Source organism: Lottia gigantea, assembly GCF_000327385.1.
Source record: "Lottia gigantea unplaced genomic scaffold LOTGIsca_240, whole genome shotgun sequence".
Taxonomy (NCBI): domain Eukaryota; kingdom Metazoa; phylum Mollusca; class Gastropoda; family Lottiidae; genus Lottia; species Lottia gigantea.
This window is the reverse complement of record NW_008708708.1, coordinates 1-22,706: the sequence shown is the minus strand read 5'-3', so window position 1 is coordinate 22,706 and position 22,706 is coordinate 1. Positions and strand designations below refer to the sequence as shown.

At 37.0% G+C, this 22,706-nt stretch overlaps 5 protein-coding genes across 5 annotated transcripts in view; 3 read left to right on the top strand and 2 right to left on the bottom strand.

Moving 5' to 3' along the window:
* LOTGIDRAFT_239410 (hypothetical protein) overlaps positions 1 to 3,827 on the top strand; it is a gene marked incomplete at its 3' end in the record, with an annotated part of 5,712 nt that extends 1,885 nt beyond the window's left edge. The window contains exons 2-4 of the mRNA XM_009055433.1: positions 2,423 to 2,565; positions 2,715 to 2,965; positions 3,795 to 3,827. Coding sequence (XP_009053681.1) covers positions 2,423 to 2,565; positions 2,715 to 2,965; positions 3,795 to 3,827 — 427 coding nt within the window. The remainder of the gene's footprint in view (positions 1 to 2,422; positions 2,566 to 2,714; positions 2,966 to 3,794) is intronic.
* Positions 3,828 to 10,205: 6,378 nt separating this feature from the next.
* LOTGIDRAFT_144538 (hypothetical protein) lies at positions 10,206 to 10,385 on the top strand (the record flags this gene model as incomplete). Its single annotated transcript, XM_009055432.1, has 1 exon — positions 10,206 to 10,385. A coding segment is annotated over one exon (180 nt), but the record flags the coding sequence as incomplete, so codon positions are not given.
* A 4,383-nt stretch (positions 10,386 to 14,768) lies between these two features.
* On the bottom strand, positions 14,769 to 17,130 carry LOTGIDRAFT_180660 (hypothetical protein; the record flags this gene model as incomplete). The annotated part of the gene is made up of 3 exons (XM_009055431.1): positions 14,769 to 15,936; positions 16,135 to 16,136; positions 17,065 to 17,130. 3 exons carry the CDS (start codon positions 17,128 to 17,130, stop codon positions 14,769 to 14,771), a joined length of 1,236 nt encoding a protein of 411 aa, XP_009053679.1.
* A 557-nt stretch (positions 17,131 to 17,687) lies between these two features.
* LOTGIDRAFT_239408 (hypothetical protein) lies at positions 17,688 to 19,330 on the bottom strand (the record flags this gene model as incomplete). Its single annotated transcript, XM_009055430.1, has 3 exons — positions 17,688 to 18,589; positions 18,836 to 18,968; positions 19,307 to 19,330. The coding sequence occupies 3 exons, from the start codon at positions 19,328 to 19,330 to the stop codon at positions 18,204 to 18,206; spliced, it is 543 nt and encodes a 180-aa protein (XP_009053678.1). The 3' UTR covers positions 17,688 to 18,203.
* Positions 19,331 to 21,071: 1,741 nt separating this feature from the next.
* LOTGIDRAFT_175090 (hypothetical protein) lies at positions 21,072 to 22,619 on the top strand (the record flags this gene model as incomplete). The annotated part of the gene is made up of 1 exon (XM_009055429.1): positions 21,072 to 22,619. A coding segment is annotated over one exon (1,548 nt), but the record flags the coding sequence as incomplete, so codon positions are not given.
* Between the last annotated feature and the right edge of the window lie 87 nt (positions 22,620 to 22,706).

Genomic DNA, 22,706 nt, shown 5'->3' with positions numbered 1-22,706 from the left:
AGTCGTAGCTCGCTAAACTTTTCAACCAGATGGTCTCAGCATTTTGTTTTTCTAATCTATAGGCCTACCGGTAAAATCAATATGATGGCCTTAGAAAGCATGGTATGGATGCTAGGATGCAAAAGTCAAATTAGACCCACCAACACATCAATATTTTCGGACATGAGATAAGAGCCTGTTTTCAAAATGGGACACCCAAGTACAATTTCATCCAAAGAAAAGGTACACAGTCCCCCCTAGTCGGTGTAGCTTAGTCGTTGACCACGCTAGGCCAAACACGAAGGTCAAAAATAAGCTTCACCTACGAACCGAAATACCAAACTAACAGTTTTCGTAACCCAAGATCACCTAGAATCTTTTAAAACCAAGATTTGACCGCCAAATACCGGTTGAAAATCCCCGAGACCTTACATGACCTTACGCAGGCTTTAATCATCGATTAGGCTAATCGTCACTAAGGATGTTACGTCACACCCCGATTCTAATTAATCATAACATGCCTTAATTTACCGGTAGTTTAAGTGGCTTATGTAAGACCAGTGGTCACATGTAACCAGCGGTTGACTGTGGAAGGTCTGTTGAAGGTCTGTTTGGGTTCAGAATAAAACCTGTATTTTATGCATACAAATTGCAGACGAGTTGGTGCAGAAGAAGTTTTAACATTATGTTGCCATGAATTGAAGACTTAAGAGCTGACGCAACAGATGCCGAAGATTCTGAAGCGTCGTGCATTATTTAGGTCTCCTAGGTAATGTATATCATGAAGCATGAAATTGGTCTTCTGGATGAAGTGGTCAACGTACATTCCCAGTTTCGTCAATATATCCAAGGATGAACTGCTTACTAACTGGCTTAAGATGATAACTGTTAAGTCGGATCAAGTGTTGGATTACCATTAGGCCTACAGTATGACGTATTGTCTAGTGTGGTAAGAGGTCATTGGAAAGAAATTGGTCAATGAAAGGACAAAGAAAACAGTTTAATCGACTTCTAAATCTGGTCCAAACTAGATCTTGATCTTGATATTGATATTTCCAACGCTGACCCAAACTAGATGGAACAATTCCACCGGCAGAACCAGCTGTAAATGGTTATGGATAATCTGGGGTTTGTTCAAGGACAAGCTGGCAGAAAGAATCTTCGTGACACTAAGATGTTATCCATGAAAAATCTATGCCAAGACCAAGGATCAGCTTGTTGACGGGGTCTTCGTGAACCTATAGTTATGGTTGTCTTTCCTTTCGTTGTGTTATTGAACCCTTAATGCTGGAGAGGTGGCCACATGCTGGTGACCGATTATTCCGTATTTTGTAATAACGATCACGGTAATGTATTTAAATCCTCTTGTAGGGTTAATACGCCGGTAAACCTAGGGTTATATATAATATATGCCGGTATTATTAAATTATTAAATGGACAGTGTTATGGTTGACCGATTTGCCAAGAGGTCAATCTAATTATACGCATGTATTATATATAACGATCGTCCTTGACGAGATGATACCGGTTTGGTTTGATAGAAATGAAATGAGAGGAATTTCTTTTTTTGTGCTCTTTATGATTAAAACAAAACCATATGGTTCAAATGAGTTCCTTGGGATCTGATGATAATCAACAGTATGAACTGCAGACCAAAGGAATCCCAACCTCTTTGTTCTCTGTAAATCGTAACTTTTTGGGTTCCTGAGTCACTACATTCGGTCTTTTAACCCTTCCCTGTGGGTGAACTATGACGTCCTTAGCAGTTATCCAAAAAATATACTTCTATTCTACTTCTATTACGTCTGTTTGGACGACACAAGGACAGCCATGAATAGAACTGACCTCCGATGACCTCTTCACTCGGGAAGTATACATCATAAACAAATAAATATTTATGAAAAGAATCCGGAAATGTTTTCAAAAAAATACATTTGTATGCAATGGAGTTCAATAGTTTATCAAAAAGTGATCGAAAACAAAAACACAACGCGTTTATTATACGACAAAGAAATAGTGGAAAAATACTTTAAAATACGATTCATAAGGATGCTTCAAACAGTCTAGAAAAAATTCTGTATTTGTCATTAGTATACAACTACTTGTAAAGGCTGAATCCTAACTAAGTGGCTAATATTGTATGACCTTATGTAAAATGCACACGCTTTCGCTGTTAGTACCCTAATTCATCAAAGCTAATCTAATAGAGGCGACGTGACATAATAATATGACAATCTTTTAGGAATACACGTACGACATTGTTTATAGATGACCTGCTAGTGATAATGCACGTACGACAAAACTGATGTGCAGCATCGGTCACGAATGGTCCATTAAAAGGAATGCACGTACGACAAAACTGGTGTGCAGCATCCGTCACGAATGGTCCATTAATAGGAATGCACGTACGACATACCTGATTGTAACAATCTTATATTTCCAGGCGACACCGTGACAGAGTGGAGATCGACGATCTGGATGACCTGGATGTCGAGATGGAAGACGAATCAATAGCGGTGGCAGCCCTCACCAATCTGTCCTGCAGCCCGGCTTCACCACTTTTCCCTGCTTCATTTAATGACAGAGGTAAGCATTTCAGCACCTGCATATCTTGTCCTAGCCTACTTTGTTCTGGCTTTTGCCGAATTCACTTTCCTTGAATGTAACTTTTAGGAAGCAAACGTTCAACCTTTTTGATGTGGACCTCTCTTAAAATTCCCCCTTTGTCTTTGCAGAAGTGCTCCCAATAGGATCCCATTCATACAGAGAAAGCGGGCATCTCTCAAGTTCTGTAGCAAGCAGTGGCTTCTACAGTGGACTTTCAGAAGGCAACGACCGTTCCCCACCGTTCAAGACCCACTTCAGTGAGAGTGCTCCCGACAGAGTCTTCTTTGAGGCTTCACCCACCGATGATTGTTTGGATCTCGAGGAAGATGTCAAACATTTCTATGACGACGATGTACCTAAAGACCAAAAGTCCAAACAGGTACGTGGCTTAATTCCTTTCATTTGAAAATGAGGATCTAAGTATCGATAATTTCCGTTGCCCCAACTAATTTCAACATGTAATCTAACGAGGACAGTAGGACTATCGGTCTACTTTAGTCATACGTTCAGACCATTGGGGATTAAATTTCGAGAACGATTCCCCAGCTTTTGCTTCCGGGGTGGTTCAGCATTTAATTTCAACAAGTGATCTATCTAGTGTGTCCATAGGACTTTCCGTTTTCATTTTCCAAAGGATACCAGTAACTTCATTTTATCAGGGATTAAACCGTTAAAGGCCGTACTGTACACGATATAAATAAATTCTGCACCATCATCGCACTCAATGTTACTACTCGTCATGCTCTCAGTCTATTTTTAGATCTACTCCATTCAGCGGAGATATATATACCGCTTGATATTGAGTTGGTCGTTAGTGATGTGTTATAAATTTATATTTGCCTGTTGCGTCAGTTCTATATCAATTCATCAAATTAATTCAACAGCTATATTGAATTCTAACTGCCAGTTGTGTGCATATTCTTTTCATAGCACACGATACACCGTACACTGTAAATATGCTATATATATCAGCTCCATGTATAGTTCTGTCTAAGCGCGCGCACATGTGTCCATATTATCCATTACGCCCCTTTCGAACCCTTTGTATTGGATCTTTATGACGAAACTCTTTACAACTCAAAAGTTTCAAAAAAGCTCTGTACTTAACTGTCCTAATTTCAAATGAAATTTCAATACAAATCATTTTCTTCTTTAGATTAATCAATTGCTTTCTTTTCTATTTTTTATAATATCTCTATTAAATTCAGGGCGGTACCCTTGGAAAATTGCTTGGGCGTTAATTGAAAAATTGCCTGGGCGTTTCTCGGAAAATTTCGCGTAAAACACACTGAAGGTTTTTGATATATACATATATATGTATGATGTAATTCAAACTTGGACTTCAACCCTTCGAACATATGACAATCAGCGATATTTTTAACTTAGGGTTCGTTGCCCTTATTTCCGTATTTTCAAGTTACCCTTGGATAATTTTGAATGGGCATTGTTCAGACGAAATAAAATAATATTTAGTGTCTTATGCGGGGGGATATATTTCGGAAGCACCTTGGTTACGAATAGGGGGATTCCCTTTTCGAAATATGGGACCATTGCAGAGACTTATGTCTTGAACTACCCAATGTGTACATTGGTGATCTCATAGGTTTCACATCTTAAGAACCATGACCCGGAAATTTATTTCGAAATGCCCAAAGGAGGTTCTTAAATGAGTGGGGCAATCTCTATGCTGTCACTCTGCAATTGGTATTGTCAACTCGGATTCTAAAGGTACATATGTAGCTCATAGACGAAATTTTTGATCTTATGATCAAGTAAAGGCTTTCTGAAGTGACACGCAACGAGACGTTACATCAGATTTATTTTTAGTTACAAATTGGAAGACGACCCATCGGACAATGTCCTTAATTGCTCGTTATGACAATTTTGTTTACTTCTATCACAGAGATAAAAATTAACCCTTGCTATTATTATCATTCATGACCTTTAGATTTCTTATCATGACCTTTACTTTCCCTTTATTGTTTTCAATGGGATTTCAGAGATAAATTGACGGTTCTTGGTACGGGCAAGATCGCATTCAACAAAGGGTACCAACCGCGCCCCTCTTTCTAGATGGTTCGGGAACTGCACAACTATGCTGGTTCTCTCATTGTTCCAACGATCTCTAATAGATTTCTTATCACGACCTATACTTTCCCTTTATTGTTTTAAATGGGATTTCGGAGATAAGTTGACGGTTCTCGGTACGGACAAGATCACCTTAACAAAGGGTACCACTTGTGCTTCACCTTCTAGATGTGGAGCTGTTCAAGATTCCCGAGATAAGCTGGTAGTACTCATTCTTGGAATGTTAGGCTTCCGATCGTTAATTCTGAACCCCCTCTCCCTCAAACCACTTCAAGAGCTTCAAAAGTACACCATAGGATCGACTCAAAATAGTTTTGTACGTACATGTACAGAAGTGGACATACTAAAAGCACCTGCAGTTCACTCGGTGTAATAATCTATCGTATATCCAGTTTGATATAATTTGAACCGTCGTTCTCAATTAGCGTTTACATATTTCTATTTAGCTCTAGGCTCTAGAGTAATTGATTTTGCACTGCAGTGCCAAACCCAGAAGATAAGCTTGCCACTAGTTGTCTAAAGTTGACACGAGTCGGTTAATTTCTCGAACAATAGCAGTTCCTTATGCGATATAATGTAATATAGGTCTTTGTTTAAATGTGGCTGTATGGCGAGTATTATATTAAGTATATGTGCATTTTATCTCCATATAAACAGAGCGGTGTGATGACCTCATTTCCATGACCTACTTCAGCCAGCTGATCACGTCGAAGTGGGTTATCGCTATTAATAGTAACACAGTCACTCGTGCTGTCAAGCTCGATGTTGGGCCTGTTGAGAAAAAGAACGGACATCCAATACGATAGAACTAGAAGACGTGATCGATTTCGCCTTCTCCGCAAAGAAATACCGTTGATATATCCGACGTTTTTGTTATTAACTAAAGACCCACAGGATAGAAATTATCCATTCCATAGGTTACTTACGAATTCCAGCATCTGAGTTTCCCTAAAATGGCGCGAAGTATAGCAGTATTGGCCATAGCAACGAGCACAAAAGGCCGGAAACATTACGTTATGCCTAAAGAAACGACCAATGCTGAAAATCCGTCTGTAAGAACCATGTGTTTTAAACGTTTTGAAGCCTTTTCATCGACAAAATTACTTAGTGATTCGGTTGCCTCCTTTGTCTAACTTCAGAGTACTTTTAACTTTAAAATTGAATCGTACTTGTGGTGTGCGTAACCTTTTTCTCTGGAGCTTTGTTCAACCTAAATAAAATACCTAAAGTAGGTCACAGTAATTGGATTAAGTAATTGCGCATTGTCAAACAAAACCGGTTTCCTGATATTTTTTAATTTATAGGTCAGATCACATGACTATAGTTCATCTATTTTATTTTATAAGATAGACAAAGAAAAAATAACAAAGAAACTATGTAGCCTATATTAGGTCTACAGTTATTGAAAAAATAACAAAGAAACTATGTAGCCTATATTAGGCCTACAGTTATTGAAAAAATAGCAAAACACTTAAGGAATTCGACCATCTGACACTATTTCGTCTCATAACGATCGACACTCTTTACTAAATGTAGAGTGATGATGCCCTGACGAGATTTCCGAAAGCGCTTTTCGAGTGAATGGCTGAAAGTATCCATTATTCGTCTTTCCTTTCATTGCGAGCATAGGGCATTTTTGAGGTACCTAATTGTGGTTTTTTGGTTTGAGAAATGTTTCCTCTGTAGATAATAAGGTTTTATTTTGTAATAAAATGATTCTTTTATGACTAAGTCATTTCAATTTTAGTTTTTATGTCGATTTAACCCTTTTGTCACCGATGAATTATAAGCTGATGTGGCCTGATACGTGAAATTATTGCAAATTAAACGAATACAATAACATAATCTTTCCCCCTTGTCTGTTATCGCAGTCGCTGTATTTAAAGTTCAGATGTACAGGTTTTGATGACATTTCAATATTTATGATGATAATAATAAACTATAGGTGTTTATTGGTGATGTTAATGGGCTGAAATAATGATATACAGTTTTTATAGTCCCAGTTGTTACAACGTGCATTTGAAAACGTCAAATTTTCTTACTTTCGAACGCTCACTTTTGAAACGTTCAAGGTTTACAGCTGTTTCGGTCGTCACCTTTTTAGCAAATCTGTCAAATGTATATCTGCATTCAAAAGGTTGTTTTCGTCGTACCCGAAAAATAGACACTGCCACGGAGGCCAATAGCAAATTTGAAAAACCTATTGTTCATGAACAGCCCATGGATGCACAAAGGTATGGTGCTGAACGGTAGGCTGTAACCGTACAGCCGTACAAGGTTACATCAAAGAACGACAGAGGTTAGACGTATTTCCAAATATTTCTAAAAAGTGAAAAGTGTATCAAATAACGAAAGTTAGCGTGACCCACCTACTATCTGATTTTGACCTAGATAAGATGAGATATTGAGAGATAGCTATCATCATCCATGGTCACATTGGGTACAAAACAATATATCCAGTATATTCAAATAATCGAGAAGGTCGTATTGTCACTTCCACCTACAGAATCTTATGGTGGTTCTGTTCTTCCACCAATGGCAACCTGGAAGACCAGCGCTCCAAATATAGTTCCATGAGCTTTGTGGCAAATCAGAGCTCTTGACCAGGCTTTGTCCACGGGTGATCAAAGAAAGGTCTTTGGCAAAGGTATGGACTTTGGACTGGATCATCTGATAGAAAAAGATCATTGCCAAGAGATTTTGCTAAGGACCAGCTGTAAAAGGAATCCCCACGAGGCTTCTCTTGTAATGGTAGGCAATATGCAGGCGCCATGTGGCTCGGCAAAGGGTGTGAAGCTAACCATCCTTGTCCAATAGCGGCATCTCCACATTGAGGAAATAGACATACACCCATAAATCCACTTCTTGATCTATCCTCTCATATTTCTGTCAACTGCCTCGAGGAAGGCCGTAATAAAACGTCTATAAATATCCTTTAAAACTCAAATTTAAGCTACGATCGACCCCATTCAACTTCTGAGCTTTAAAATAGAACGTAGGGTGCCATATAGCCTAAAGGTATAACACAAACGAAACATAAACACAGTTTGAAGTAATGAAATGCATAAACGTAAATTTGGAATGCCAATAGACAACTCTATGAGATTGACTTCTATTTGACTAGAGCTCAGTTAATGATGCTGGCGTGTATTCGGTTGGACAATCAGCACCAGGACAGAGAGGTGAAAGGATTCGTCCAAAGCAGCACCTCGATTATCTCCGGCTTTTAACTTTTCCGAAGCTAAAGTCTTTTTTATTAGCTTTATGGGGATAACTTTTCAAAATCAGCTTTAGACGTATAAGCGAAGTGAGCTAGAAGGGTGGGGGATGTGGTTGAAAGGATTAGTCCAAAGCAGCATCTCGGTCATCTCCTGCCTCAACGCCCACAGTTTAAGTACTGATCACATTGCAGCGTTAAACCCACAGTAAACTAATAGAACATATTATATTATTTCGCCGTATTAATGATATAAGTATCTACACGAGGTCACAGGTGTTCATATTCCCAGCGATGAAAGACATGGGTAACATATTTAACAATTTGCAGAGTCAGCGATATACTATTGGCTATATCTGTACATTGATATTGCAACTATGAGATATTGACACTAGCTAATGACAAAAACGAAAAAAAAACTTATCTAATTTATTGATAACGACAGCTGGTTCATTTAATTGTTAAATGATTTTTTGTTTAAAGGGAGCATACTCAGACGCGGGAGTTTCACGACTGTGCATGGTGGGGTAAGGAAGCTGTCCATAGGGATAGAAGGGATCTAGGGGTGTATTGCTCACCTCATACCACTTAACACTTGGTATTACTATCAGAAACTCAACATCTATTACTTGAAGAAGCTAAAGCCAACAAGGTTCTGAAAATTTCCAGATTTTTGATTGGGCTACAGCTCCCCTGTCCAATGCCACCCACCCCTCAGTCATTTTCTAGATACGCCCCAGCTTGTAGTTCTATGCCAATGGCTTCATGCAATATTTTTTGTATCTTTACAGATTAATACAGAAATATTATTTCAATGTACCTGGCCAAAATGTAAAACCATCACCAACACTGTGAATGATATTGAAAGACACATACGATCTGCTCATTTGGGGTAAGTAAGGAATCAAAGCAAGTCCTTCAAGAGGTGGATCTGATGCATCTGCCAAAGAAAAAGGGTTGGGCCTTCCACCAAAGAAAAGGCGTTTCAGCCTTCCACCAAAGAAAAAGGATTTGGACCTTCCTCCACAGAGAATAGTTCTAATGCAGATAGAGATAAGTCTACTATAGAGACAGCCCATGCCTCCTGTAGCTAACAGCCTGTATAGGGATAGACTCTGATCCTTAGTAAAGTGTGTCTAATGTCCTAATCCTATTTCAGCAAAGGACTATCTGGTAGACAGAACTCCAAAACTGTAAATTCATTCAGATAACCCTGAAAATTCTGGACTAGTAGTGTCATAATACAATTTCTTTTCCAGAAGAGACAGTGATGATGATTTGAGTGATGATGAGGAAGATTTTTATTTCACAGAGATCGAAATCAACCTGGATAATGTCACAGAGAAATTCTCCCACATGATGGCAGCATCCCCACCAAGTAAAACCAACCCAAAACCATTGGGAGTGTTTGATCACGATTACCAAAGAAAGGTAAGATTAGAAGCACATGTAACAAAAAACACAAGGGAATATAGATGGTTTAACACACTTCTTTAAAACAATGCTCCAATATTCCTTTCTTAGATAGAGCTGAGACTTCAGGTGTTAGGGGGTGAAAGCCCACTCTGAGCTGACTATCTGAAGCACAGGCATCAGAATTTTCATACCTTGAATAGGATAGGGTTATCTGAAAACATGTACTTCATTTAGAAGATCAGAAGAACTAAGTTGTGCTCTCGATAGTTTGAACATCTCTTCAAAGTCATGTTCAGCACGATGTTCTTGATCTTTTGCAGGAAAACCGCCAAAATGCCAGTACAGGTCCATCTTCAGTTCCATCTTCAGGATTTCAGGTCAATTTTGGAGCATCCACATCCACTCCGATACCAATCAAGATGATTGACGGCAATACTAAACGATCTTTATCATGGGGCACCAGTCAAAATAACTCCCCCAGCAGTCTCTCGGTAAGTTTACTCTTCAAAATATCTGGCCTACCAAGAATGGATTCAAGACATCTTGACTCTATCTGACTTGCTTTTAAGGGGTACAGTGTGACTCTGGTATGTCAATTCTGAGAGAATGAGAGTTGTAGATTTGCTTAAAAACATCTGTTTGAACCACAACTCTGGACAAGTTTCGTTGTGATACAGATATTTTGTTTTTATTTTGGAAAACACACTTCAACAGACAAACTAGGAATTTAAAATTTATCTTTTGAAAACAACACTCTCTGAAGGCAAAGGGCTAACCAATTCCAAAACCAATTCTTCCTTTGACGATACTCTCTGGAAGATGAACTAATTCCAATCCTTTTTTCTAGATATCATCACCGATTAGAAACAACCGTCTTTCGCCTCAAGCTCGACTCCAGCAGCATCAAGCTCAGTCTCCCAAATCACACTTGTTCTCATCCTCTCCAAAATCAACTTCAGTTCATCGAAAGCCTAGGAGTGAGGTCAGAAAGTGCCGAAAGATTTATGGGATGGAAAACCGTGATCAGTGGTGCACTCAGTGTAAATGGAAGAAAGCTTGCAGTCGCTTTCAAGACTGAAGTCTCAGAACAACGTTATTCCAACTCAAAACCAATTTTGTGATATTCATACAAATCTAAGGCTGTGAACATGATGACCAGGGTTCGCCCTGCTGTATCTCCTGATACCACTGTGAGCTTGGGCTGTCAACTGATGTAGCAATAAAAAACAAGGATGGGTGAAGACCTTCCTAAGAATTCATAAATGTTAAGATATAATATCATGGACAGACAAGGGTTCAACAACATATGTTTCAGATATACGATCCTCATCAGGACAAATGACTGAAACAACTGCTGATGAGAGATATTGTACGTGATTTTCTCAGTTTAAGACTCAAAAAAAAAGGGTCAATTCAATACCAATTTTACCCAAAGGAGGTAACTGAGTCCAATCCTTGCTGATGAAAAACTCAAAACCTCATGGCTAAAGCAATACCATCCATTTTGGCTTATTTTTGTTACAGATATTTAGGAAAAAGGGTACATATATATAAACTCAAAGTAATGATATTATCTTTACCCAAAAAATACCAATATCATTAAAAGGGTATAGATATAAAGTTGAAAGTAGGGCGTACGAGAAAATAATATTTAGAGCATAAGCCTACTAATAATGAAGTCCATTCGATGCAATAATTAAATTAATGCATAATATATAATTTTGAAAGCAAGCAAAGGCAAAGAAAGGGTAGGCTTTGGATGACGTCTCATAATAAAAAATATGAAATATTTTGCCATGTTTCACTGAAGCAGTTAAACTCTCATTTGATAAATATTGTAATAAAGCATTGAAAATTACAAAGAATCAAGGCATTGAATAGGGTAACTTTTTATAGGGTTTTAAATGTTAAAATTCTCTGAGAGGATTAATTTCATTTATCATTATATTGAATTTTTTGAAAATGTTAAAAATTATGCAGGGAAGATTTGGAAAACAGATAACTTACAATAAATAGAACTCAGGGACAAATAATTAGATCACAAAATTTCCAGTTGACAGAATTTGACAAGGGCACTGATAATAGTTTTAAAATGTAAACTTACAAATTTTATTTGAATATTATAAGTATTTTTCCTTTTTAAATAAATATATAAATCATAAGCAGGTTGGACATCTTTTTTAGCTCTCCTATGATAAGTAAAGTTATCGCTTTTTTTTTTTTTGAAAACTGATGAAATTTTGTGAATTTGCACGGAATGAATAAGCTTATATATGTTTATCTTTCCAGAGTCAAAGCCTTTTTGTTCTGTTTTGTTGATAAAAAAATTTAGATTCAGAATTTATTTTGTAATCAAACATCTAAGCTATTAAGTTTAGATTTGGCATTGTCTCAAATTATGGCATTAAAAATATTTTGTTAATATCTAAGGCATAAAAATTTGATAATAATAATATTGTGTACAAACTTTTTTATCTTATATACTGGTCAAAATTCTTTACATTACAAAAGATTTTTGCATATGATATGCAAAATAAGATACTTCAGAATTATTGTGCAAACAGTTAAGTTAAGCAGAGACTGACCTTATGTGCACAAATGTCTTTATTGGACTAAGAGAACAGTAACTTGTAAATTCTGGTTTTGTTTATGTTGTTTATTACTGCAACATACACTCTCTGACTGGTCTAAGGGGAGATAACTTTGTAAAAATTCAACCTATGCCAAATTTAGGATTTTTAGCATAACTTATATATTTTTTTTTCATATATATTGATATTTTGTTCTTGTTTTGCAGTAATTTATGATCTAAAAAAAGTTGTTGCCAATGTCCATCTCATTGCATTTTCTGTAGGGAACTGAATTTAACAGGCTTGCTTTCAGATTACAAAATCTAGTAGGAAATACATTCAACAATTTTTTTATAAGCTCATAGAATCCCATAAATAAAATTTGGGACTTCCTTCATTTCCACTTGTTTACTTACACATCTAAAAGAATAACATCATAGAATTGCAGAGGAATTCTCAAGCCATTTACAATGCAAATGAACTTGTGATCTCTATTGTTCAACTCATCACTAATTGTACAAGAAGTTTGAAATTTATAAAGTACTTTGCCAGTTTTCAAGCATTTACATATTGACTCTTGTGTACATAATGTAAATATTTGTATATAATTGTAAATATTGTAAATACAAATATGATAACTCATTTCTTTTTGTGACCTGGGCCAGTGCTTCTATAGATCCTGAGTAACTATGGCAAGAATGGAATAAGATTTGCAACTAATATTCTGTTTAATATTAACTATTCTATAATTTGCCTCATTCATGTGATATTTTTTTGTTGTGTTTCTTAAATTTCAATACTTTCTCCAGCTAAGTGACTTTTGAAATTTACAATTCTATTTCTACGTGTGTAGCTTTGCATTTAAATTGCACAAATCTTCAAAAAAAAAGTCTGAAAATTAACAATTTAGGATTTATGATAAACTTTAAGAAATTACAGAACTTTTATGAGTTTTTTCTCTGAAATAGTGAAGAATGTTATCTTTTTTTTTGAAATATAGCTTCATTTCTATTATTTTTGGATGTTTTCTTCTTTTTTTTTAATCAAGCTGGCCTCAAAACTTGATATTAAAATGTAAATAGTGTATATAGATTAATACATATTCTTTCTTCATAGTTTATTCTCATATTTATTCATTTGAAAAAGAGCTGTTCATTTAAAAATGTTGAAGTATTGGGCACATATTCTAAGTAATTCTAGATATTGGGCCGTTAATGAAAATTCTTAGGAATATTGAGTCTTATAAAAAATTAGTGAAATATTGAGCTAATTGAAGTTTTTGGTAGAAATATTAGGCCACTAAAAATGGTTGTCAACTTTTGGCCAATTTGAGAATCTTTGTTTTAAATAAACTGCTAAATATTGTTTGAAATAAAAGACAAATTCGAAAACTTTGGCAATAAATATAATTATTTTGGATAAAATGCATGTTGGCCCAATCCAAACATTAAAGAAAGAACATCTCTATACTTAATTATGCCGAGGAAAAGAGAAGTCAAAAATAGCTGTGAAAATAAGCTATAAATATTATTACATTAGCTAAAAGTTTGCCAGTCTAATCCAAACATTAAAGAAAGGACTTCCTTATGCTTTGTTCTGCAGATGAAAAGAGAAGTCAAAAATAGCTGTGAAAATTGTTTAATACAGGTATATATAAAAAGTGAAATATAAGGTATAAATATCATTCAATGTAAAAGTCGTTATAAAACCTAACATCATATTGTGCACTAGTAGTTGTTATATTACTTTTGATTCTTTGAAATAAATCATAATAACCTTATAAACTGTAGTTTGATTTCATCTTCGCAGTGGCTCCACTACCACAAGGACTGGTTGAACCAAGTCCATAGGCACCTCATCTTCGAGCGGAGCATAATATGTGAAAAAAAAGAATTTCCAGGGGGCCCCAATACACTAAAGTCCTCTGGTCCCCAATCATAATGTTAAGCATCCGAGGTTCAAGGCTATGCACCATGCTTTCTGTTTAATGGAAAGGATACACAATGAATTTGCTGTAGGAAAACATGAGATTTCGCCCAAATAAAGAGTTAAAAATGAGAAATTTTGGTGCCTGTGCCTTCCAGAGTCAGCCTGGTGTCAGCTTTCATCTATTAATACCAATTAAGGAGTTAAAAATGAGAAATTTTGCCCCTCATGCATGGAACTGAGGAATTGTTAAGGATTCTTATCTTTTTCTTATTGATTTTCATAACATAGATCTTAATGAATTATTAAACACATCAAGTTCATCACTAACTGAACAGTCAGCCAAACAAAGAATTGATTGAACACAGCAGTCACAGTATAAATCACAATACATTCAACTGGGTGAATTATTTAGGTATCCAGATGCCACTCTGCCATTGGATTTATCAACTTGGTAATCCTTTCAGAGAGGTCATAATGCTTGCCAAATTTTGATAAAGAGTTAAATCTCATGCTTAATACTATTGGCACATTTTGAAGTTTACATATTAGTTTCACCTATATACTAGTGATATCATATTTACACAAAATACACATTTTGAAATAAGTACATTTGCATAGTATCATTTGCCTCAATGATATATCATGACAATCTGATAATCCATAAGACAAATATCACTTATCCTGTTATCCATATCGATATTAATTCTTTTGGTAAATAAATATTGTCCACAACTTTCAAGCATATACATCCATTACTGGTGTCTGCTTATAGGCTTCTTAATCTATGGCCCTTTTTGCATTCCTTTAAGAGAGTCCACGTACTTAAAATTGCTTACTTGGTGTATCTTTCATTGCGATTAAAAGCTTTTATATTTGTTAATAAGTGAAGCCATCAAAAGCAGTGGATTTACATTAATAAAATATGGTTTTCAAATCCTTACAATCAAATATAGGTCGAGTCCCTAATATTCAATGGTCCATTTAGAAGGTTGTTCACAATCCATTTCTTCTTCATCATCACAAAGTCTGTTGAAAGTCATTTTGGTATCAAATCCAAGGATTTCTCTCTCCTCTTGGATCCTAAACGAAAAAGTAGATTCCTGAGTTCCAATAAAAAATCTTGCATGAGCACAAATCCATTGATCGATAATGGCTAAACCACCTTCTTTGTATTGCTTCTTTACTTCAGCATTAGGACGGAAAGCAAAGACTTCGAACTCTTCTAAAAACTCACTAAAAGATTCAAATTCCTCCTTTGGGGCATCCGTGGCCACGAATAATTTTGATAAATCGTGTTTGTCCATTAAATGTTTTATCTGCTTGGCAGCATGTTTCAAAGATGGAACATTATGATTCGTACGTAAAAAGTCTTTTCTTCGTAAATGCACGGCTAAATATGGACCACCTTTGGCCTCTCCATGTTTTCTTTTCATTTTTGTCCAATCTTCGTCCAAAACAGTATTGTCAGTGTCGTCATTCGAATCCAAATATTTGGCACGGAACTCGTCACCGATGTCGCGTAGTTCTTTAGCAAAAACCATACTTCTTCGTGCTTCCCAATAGCTAGTGTCACCAAAACGATCGTGTAATGCGGTCTCTGCTCGTTCGATCATAACCGACCTAGCAGTGGTATTTTTGAGAAGAAATGGCTTCATGAAACCAGCATGTCCCATATACGAAACACATTGAAACTTTTTAGCGTAGACTCTATCCTCGTATCCGAAAAACCATGATTCCCAAAAACCAGTCTCGACATTTTTCCAATAATAATGGTTTTCATTATTGCAAGGTTTGAATTCCATTTTCTCTTCCCATTCTTTCCAGTCCTTGTAATTTTGTAGATAGTAGACCTCTTCAATGACTGGCTCTTTGGACATTGCCAAAAACTCATGGAACTCTACAACTGGCACGAAACGCTTTAGGCTGGCCACATCAAAGAACAAGGACCATGGAATTTTGTTCTGGTGTTTAATGTCTTTGGATTGCCAATGATAAATTCGACCCCATGGTGGCAACACTAGCAACCAAGGTTCATCTTCATTCAAGGACTTCACCAAAGTGGCCATCCTCATGTACACATCCCTTCGTAAGTTGAATCCCTCGCCATAGTTCACGCTGTACAGAAGGAACCTTGGATATTTGGCATCGGAGAATTCCTGAGAATCTTCCCCGTCTTCAACCACCTTTTCTTGGTTGGCTTCTGCAGTGTATCGATAATCTATATCGTCTTCTTTGTCTTGACACTTCGCAACCAAAATTGCGACAAGCACCAAAAAAATCCAAAGGGCCGATTCCATAGCAACTGGTATCGCCTCAGGTACTACGCACACCTGGAATAACACGCTTCATGTGTCGGAAAGGACAGACGTCCAGCAAAATCAATCACTTCGAGTTCGAAGCAGACGTCTCAATAATTTAAAAAGGGGAATAACCGGTTTGACGATGAAAAGGCGGGATTACCAGGTCGTTTTCCCGCGAAACTTTGTTGTTGTCTTTAGCAACAAAGAAATATATATCTACTTGCTTCCCTTTGACCAACACCGAATACTTTAAAACTTTTGGTTCAATGGTATCGAATAGCAAGATCGGTTATAAGGCGATGGTTCTTCACATTTTACTGTAAATGGGTATGGATTATGCAGGAAAAATCGATGCCATGAGGTTTGGTCAAAGACCAGCTGGTAGAAGGGATCCTTAATTTTGTACCTTAGTTGTTATCCTTGTAAAATATAGTTCTTTGTTTCTTTCTTTCTATCTGATCTCTCGCCAGTCGAGATTATCTAAAGCAATCACAGTTCTGGCCAAACACTCTAATAAAAGCCCCTTGTCCCTAATCTAATCCCGACCGTGCCTCTTAACGGCCTATCTGATCTGATTTCTCGTCAACCGAAGTTATCCAAAGCAATCACAGTTCTGACCATTAGTCTCCATTTCCCAGTCTCTCTAATTGCTTGATTACCAAGACCACTAATTGATAGCGACCACTTTTAATGAAATCGTATACTTGTATATGCCCCGGAGTCATTTATACCCAAATTAGGATACATTTACTTTCTCGTGTCCAATCCAATATAGGGAAATGGTGTTGTTTGGTTTAATTGGAACTGACGTGATGTTATAGATCTTGGGCGGACATGATTCATCTCGGAGGTCGTGGAAGTTCACATAGGACCTAGGGTTAGTCAGTGCTTGGATTACGGTTGTCATTGCTCTACATCATGATGGTGGAAGGGGAGGGGGTCGTGGGGCTTGACTTACACATACACTTGAGTAATTAAGTGCTAGAATGAGAAATGAGGTGTTTGTAGGCGTACACTGCACCATGATGGTGAAAGGGAAGGGAATTGGAGGCTGACACCCAAAAGAGACCATGAAAACTGGACACATAGGGACCCAAGCTGATTTTTTAACAATTTACCGCTCATATTCTTTCTACTTTCGATTTATTGGAAGTGACAATGGTTTTCGAAGGTCTCAGCACTTGGGCCTTCACAATGCCTCCTTGAAAGCTACACAACGAAGTGTGTCAATACCAATGAAGATATTTCCACCCAATGCAAGGAAAACCATTGACCGATTTTGTTAGTATGGAAGCGAATCTCGCCTCTCCATTAACGAGCCAAAGGGAAGAAAATTGGATCACTGTCATTCTTTATTATGGTAGAGTGGTACAAGTGATCATATCTATCACAGTATTATTAGGAAATTAGCCTATTTACTGACAGATGAATGCAAACTGGAGGACCTCCATAACAAACGGTTATCTTCGGCTGTTTCCGCAAATAGTATCATTTATTCAGCACAAATTATATACAGACATTGTATCTTTAAGATATTTTTATATAAAAAAAAAAACACCAAAAAACTCTCATTTCAATCAGACAATTTTACATTACATTTGAAATTTAATCAAACAGAAACACGAATTTCACACTCAATTGTCGAAAACTTTTCCGCCAATTAGCTTGAATCTGCCAATTCTTTTTGATTTTTCGTTCAATATCTGACGGATTCTAATCTGTAAACGTGGATTTTACCACGAAACCTCTCATTTATGTGGTTAACTGTATTGAGAAGCAATTCAATCTAGATTCTTCAATCTTTCCTTAAAATAAACTTCAATCCTTTCGTTTTAAAATTCAATTTCAAGTCATGGCTTCACTACGAACCTGTCCTTTTTTAAATGAGTAAGTCTGGACTGGTCTCCAGAGTAGCGGGCCTTTCCAAAATGAGCCAGTTCCCACATCCAGTTTTCTGAATTCATTCTATTTTCCCACAAATCATCGTTAAACCCACATGAAATAATGTTCGGGTTTCAGTCTAATACTTCTTATAATGCACGTTCATATGCACATGCATTCGAGATCAACTAGGTCAATATTTTGTCACGTGACATGTCATCCATGACGCCCTTGATACACGCTAACATCATCCAATGAAATTTCCTCATTACGTTGCTTATAATGTTTATTTCTTGGCGGTGGGGGTGGAATACGACGGGGGTTTGTATCAAAGGCTTGGTACGCTTCGTTTTCGAGTCCGGGTGTGTCCGTGTTGACCGGATTGTAGCCGCCGAAGCTCCGTCTTCCGACTGGTTCGTAAGTCATATCGGAATGACTAGAATGTCTTTCAGGGCTACGTAAGTGGGCGGTGTAATGGTTTTCAGCACAATGAGTACTGCAGCGAGTTTCTGCGACTCCGTTGCCGTAATTCGTGTTATTATAATGCGTTGCGTGATTTGGGGATGTAGGCATTTGCTGTGGAATGCTGGTGATATCATCATCTGAAAAAGAAAAGAAAAAAAATACAATTTCAAAACTGATTTTGATCCCTCCAATCAAATTTAAGAAGAACCCTTACAAGTGGTCCCTATTAGTCAAAATCCTACCCCTATTTCCAAAGGATATTTTATCCTAATCTCTCTTGGGAACTGCAAGATGGGCTCTTATATAATAGATTTAGAATGAGTGAATTATTCAAAGAAAAATAAACGAAATGAACTATATTTTAATCGAATAGGCCTACGTACTATCCTCAAAGTCTGGATATGACGATGTTTCTGGCGGTATGGCAGGCTTCCTTCGACTTCTTCTTGGATCAAATATATATTCATACAGTAATCCAGATACTATCCCACCAGTCAGTGGTCCTGCCCAATACACCTTCAATATAAAAAACAGAATTAATTGGTTGGACTTACCGAATAACCGGTGTTGAACTCCCTTGAAATATTATCCTATATCTGGTGCAGATTGATTTGAAATGGGTGCAACCGTTCATGTTCCCCCTATAGATCAACTGTTTTTGTGATTCCCCACTTACGAAACCATCATCTTAGAACAACACAATGTGGTATTCCAAAAAATGGTTAAAGGATTTACTTCAAAGGATAAGTTCTTAAACTAGTAAGAATTCCAACTCCAAACAAACGCTTTCCAACTACCATTGGACAGCTATGCTGAAGGTTCGTCCCACCAATTTCTTCCATCTTAGAACTTACCCAATGATCTTTCCAGTGGTTCATGACAAAAGCTGGACCTAGGGATCGGGCTGGATTGATAGAGCTACCAGTAAACCGAAACTGCAAAGAAAAATGTAATTCAATTTGAACAGAAGGAAGGAATGCAAAACGTGTCGAGAAAATTATGGTTTTTGGGTTTTAAACCTGATCGTCAAGCCCTTACACAAGTCCTCGTTCCACACAATTCAAGTCTTCAAGATGAAAGGGTAAGGTATCTCCAGGAGAGATTATTACCAAGAGGGTTAGCAAAGGATCAGCTGATGCAAAGGATTCTTAAAAATCTAAGTTGTTATCTTAAATAATATGCTTTCTTTTTTTCTGATTAAAATAGTTTTTTGAGGTACAGAAAGTGGAATTTGGGTTTTAAGAATGACTTGAGATTTCCCTGGCCTTGTCTAAAGTGTTCATTAACACTATCTTGTTCAAAATTGAGACAAAATCTTACTCGTTTCCATGCACATTCAAGAGGTGAAATGGATTCATTTACGAAAGAGAAATTTCGAATTTCGATTAGTTTTTGATATAGTTTTAACTCAAAAAAGCTGCAATTTTGTTCTATATGTATCAGTTCCCAATGTGGAACTAATGAAAATTAGATTTACTGTGAAAAAATATCAAAATATGAAGTTTTTTTAACACGTTTCCATGCACATTCAAGAGATAAAATGGATTCATTTACGAAAGAGAAATTTCGAATTTCGATTAGTTTTTGATATGGATTCAACTAAAAAAAACTGCAATTTTGTTCCATATGTTTCAGTTCCCAATGTGGAACTAACGAAAATTAGATTTACTTTGAAAAAATATCAAAATATGAAGTTTTTAAAGAATAGTTGTTGTAGTTGAAAATGGTGCATGAAGAGGCCAAAATTTAATTTGCAAAATAAAACCCCTTCCCTTTAGCTTTTCTTGAAAATTTTCATATCATTGAGGGTTTTACGATTTATGCTTATACATAGTACATGTTAGATGTGTGAACTTTTCGAATTTTTTTCCGAAAAAACACGGATTTCGGAAGGAATTTTCGTATAACGGATAGGGCTTCACTTATTGACAATCAGGACGGCGTAAAAACCTTTATGACGTCGTCCTGGTTTCCACTTATTCTAGAGGACAACGCAGAGCCGTAAAGACGTTACGCTACAGAGCTCTGCAATTTTCAAGGATTTTTCAAGATTTCTCTGCATTATAGAAGATATTTTGATATTTTCAACTTGGAAAATAGTTGATTGGCACGCAGGTAAATAATACAAAACGTTTTCTTTTAATTTTGACAATTTTTTTTCAAATATGAAAATTTATTAAATTTTTCTTTGAAAATCATTTTATTTTGAGATAATATGCATGTAAAAGGCTTTACATTTGTAATCAACACAAATCCCGAAATACATCACACGAAATTTCAAATTTTGACTAAAATTTTCCACATGTACAAACAAATAATATTTCCATACGTTATTATGTTCCCTAAGTCAAATTACAATAATTTCAAAACGCAATTATGTTTCATTAGCTATGTTGTTAGTTATCTACGATTAATTCTGGAATTAACAATAAACGATTGAATAAAAAAAAAAAAACATTTAAAATGGCCCAGATAATGCCTCATATTCAAATCAAAATTAAACTCAAACACTTAAACCAACAGCAGGTAAGTTTCAATGAGATAGGGCCCATATCGCATCCATTTCAGAGCCAATATCCCAACCATTACATAACAACACTTCTTGTTTTTAGGGAAATAATGCGTAAGATTTTTCCCTGTTGTGCCCGGAGGAATCAGGAGGAGGATGTGGAGTCGATCCAACTCCTGTACCATCATCCACAACAAGGGTTCCACTCTCTTGATATTGGTCCGAACCCGTTCACGGATGTATCAGGGACACGACCACCAAGACCGCTGCCTATTCCACCGAGTTTGCAGGATTCAAATGATGCATCACAGCATGTCCCTAGCAGCTCAAAGAGGCTACAAAAGTACTCCGTGAATTCCGATGTACCGTATCAACATTCAAACCATGATCGAAGGATAGGAAGTGAAGCTGAGAGACATGTACACCGTCGAAGCCAGTCACGAATAGATAGAGAGAGATATCAGATTGGGAAATTGAGCAGAGAAGAGTTGCAGATTCAAACCGAAAGAAGGAGTCTGGATCTAGAGGAAAGAGATCATGAAAACGATGTTCCACTCGCAACCAAAATAGATGCCAGTTTTCTAGCTGCAAGGATTTCTCTTTACAAAGAGAAGAAGAAGATAGCAATGACCCCAGAAAGATGGGAGAATGCCTCGAGGACGATAAAACTCCTTAAAGCTGAACTAAGAGTTATAATGAATGGAACAATGGAGATAAGCTCGGATAGCGACAGCCAAGACGAGTTTACACGTGCAAAAACAGTTGTCAGTGAGGCGGAATACCCGTGGTCCTATAAGGATGAGAGTTTCAGAGATAAAAAATATTTTGAATGGAATGGTGAAGAACTACCAAGTGAAGCAGACTTTGGTGAAACTCATCTTCAAAATCTGCAAACTGACATGAGAGATAGAGCCAATGCTTTCATGATTATGAAAAACTGCTGCGATGAAAGCGAAAACAGCCCAAGTGAATACTATAGCGAGATCGAGCCAGTCAGAGTAAGAAATTACACAGAGAGTCGGAGTTTACAGTCGAATGATAGCTTTAGCGAAAGAGAAAGTGAGTTCGAAAGGCTAAGAGCTAGAATAAGCGCTCAACTCCGAGCCAATGATGACACAGAATATTCTCGTGGAATTGAACAAAGGCAGAGGAGCATTGACAGGAAAGCCGCTGGAAGAGCAGAAACGAAAGAGACAAAGTTAGCTGAACGTCCAATTCAAAGAAGTAGGATTGAACCAGCCACACAAGTAGCAAGAAAAGCCCCAATAAGAGAAGCCATTGGAAAGCAGAAGGAAGAGCACAAAGAAAGCTCAAGCGAAAGTGAGCTTGAAGTAAGCTCTGGAGAAACTGGGCTTCAGTTAATAAGAGCTCAAATAAAAGCTAAACTCAGAGCTCTTGACGAAAGAGAAAAATATCTTGAACATGAAATGAGGCAGAGGAGCATTGAAAGGAAAGCCAGTGGACGGACAGAAAGGAGCGTAAGCTCAATTCAAAGAAGCGGGATTGAGGAAGTCACACAAGTTGCTAGAAAGGCTCCAGTAGAAGAATCCATTAGAAATGAGAAGGAAGAGCCCATAGAAAGTGCAAGCGAAGGCGAAATTAAAGGAAGCTTTGGAGAAACCGAGCTTGACAGGATTAAAGCCAGAATAAGAGCTAATGTAAACGCCCACGAAGAAAGAGAGAATATTCGTGAAAATGAACAAAGGCAGTGGAGCATTGAAAGGAAAGCCAGTGGACGGACAGAA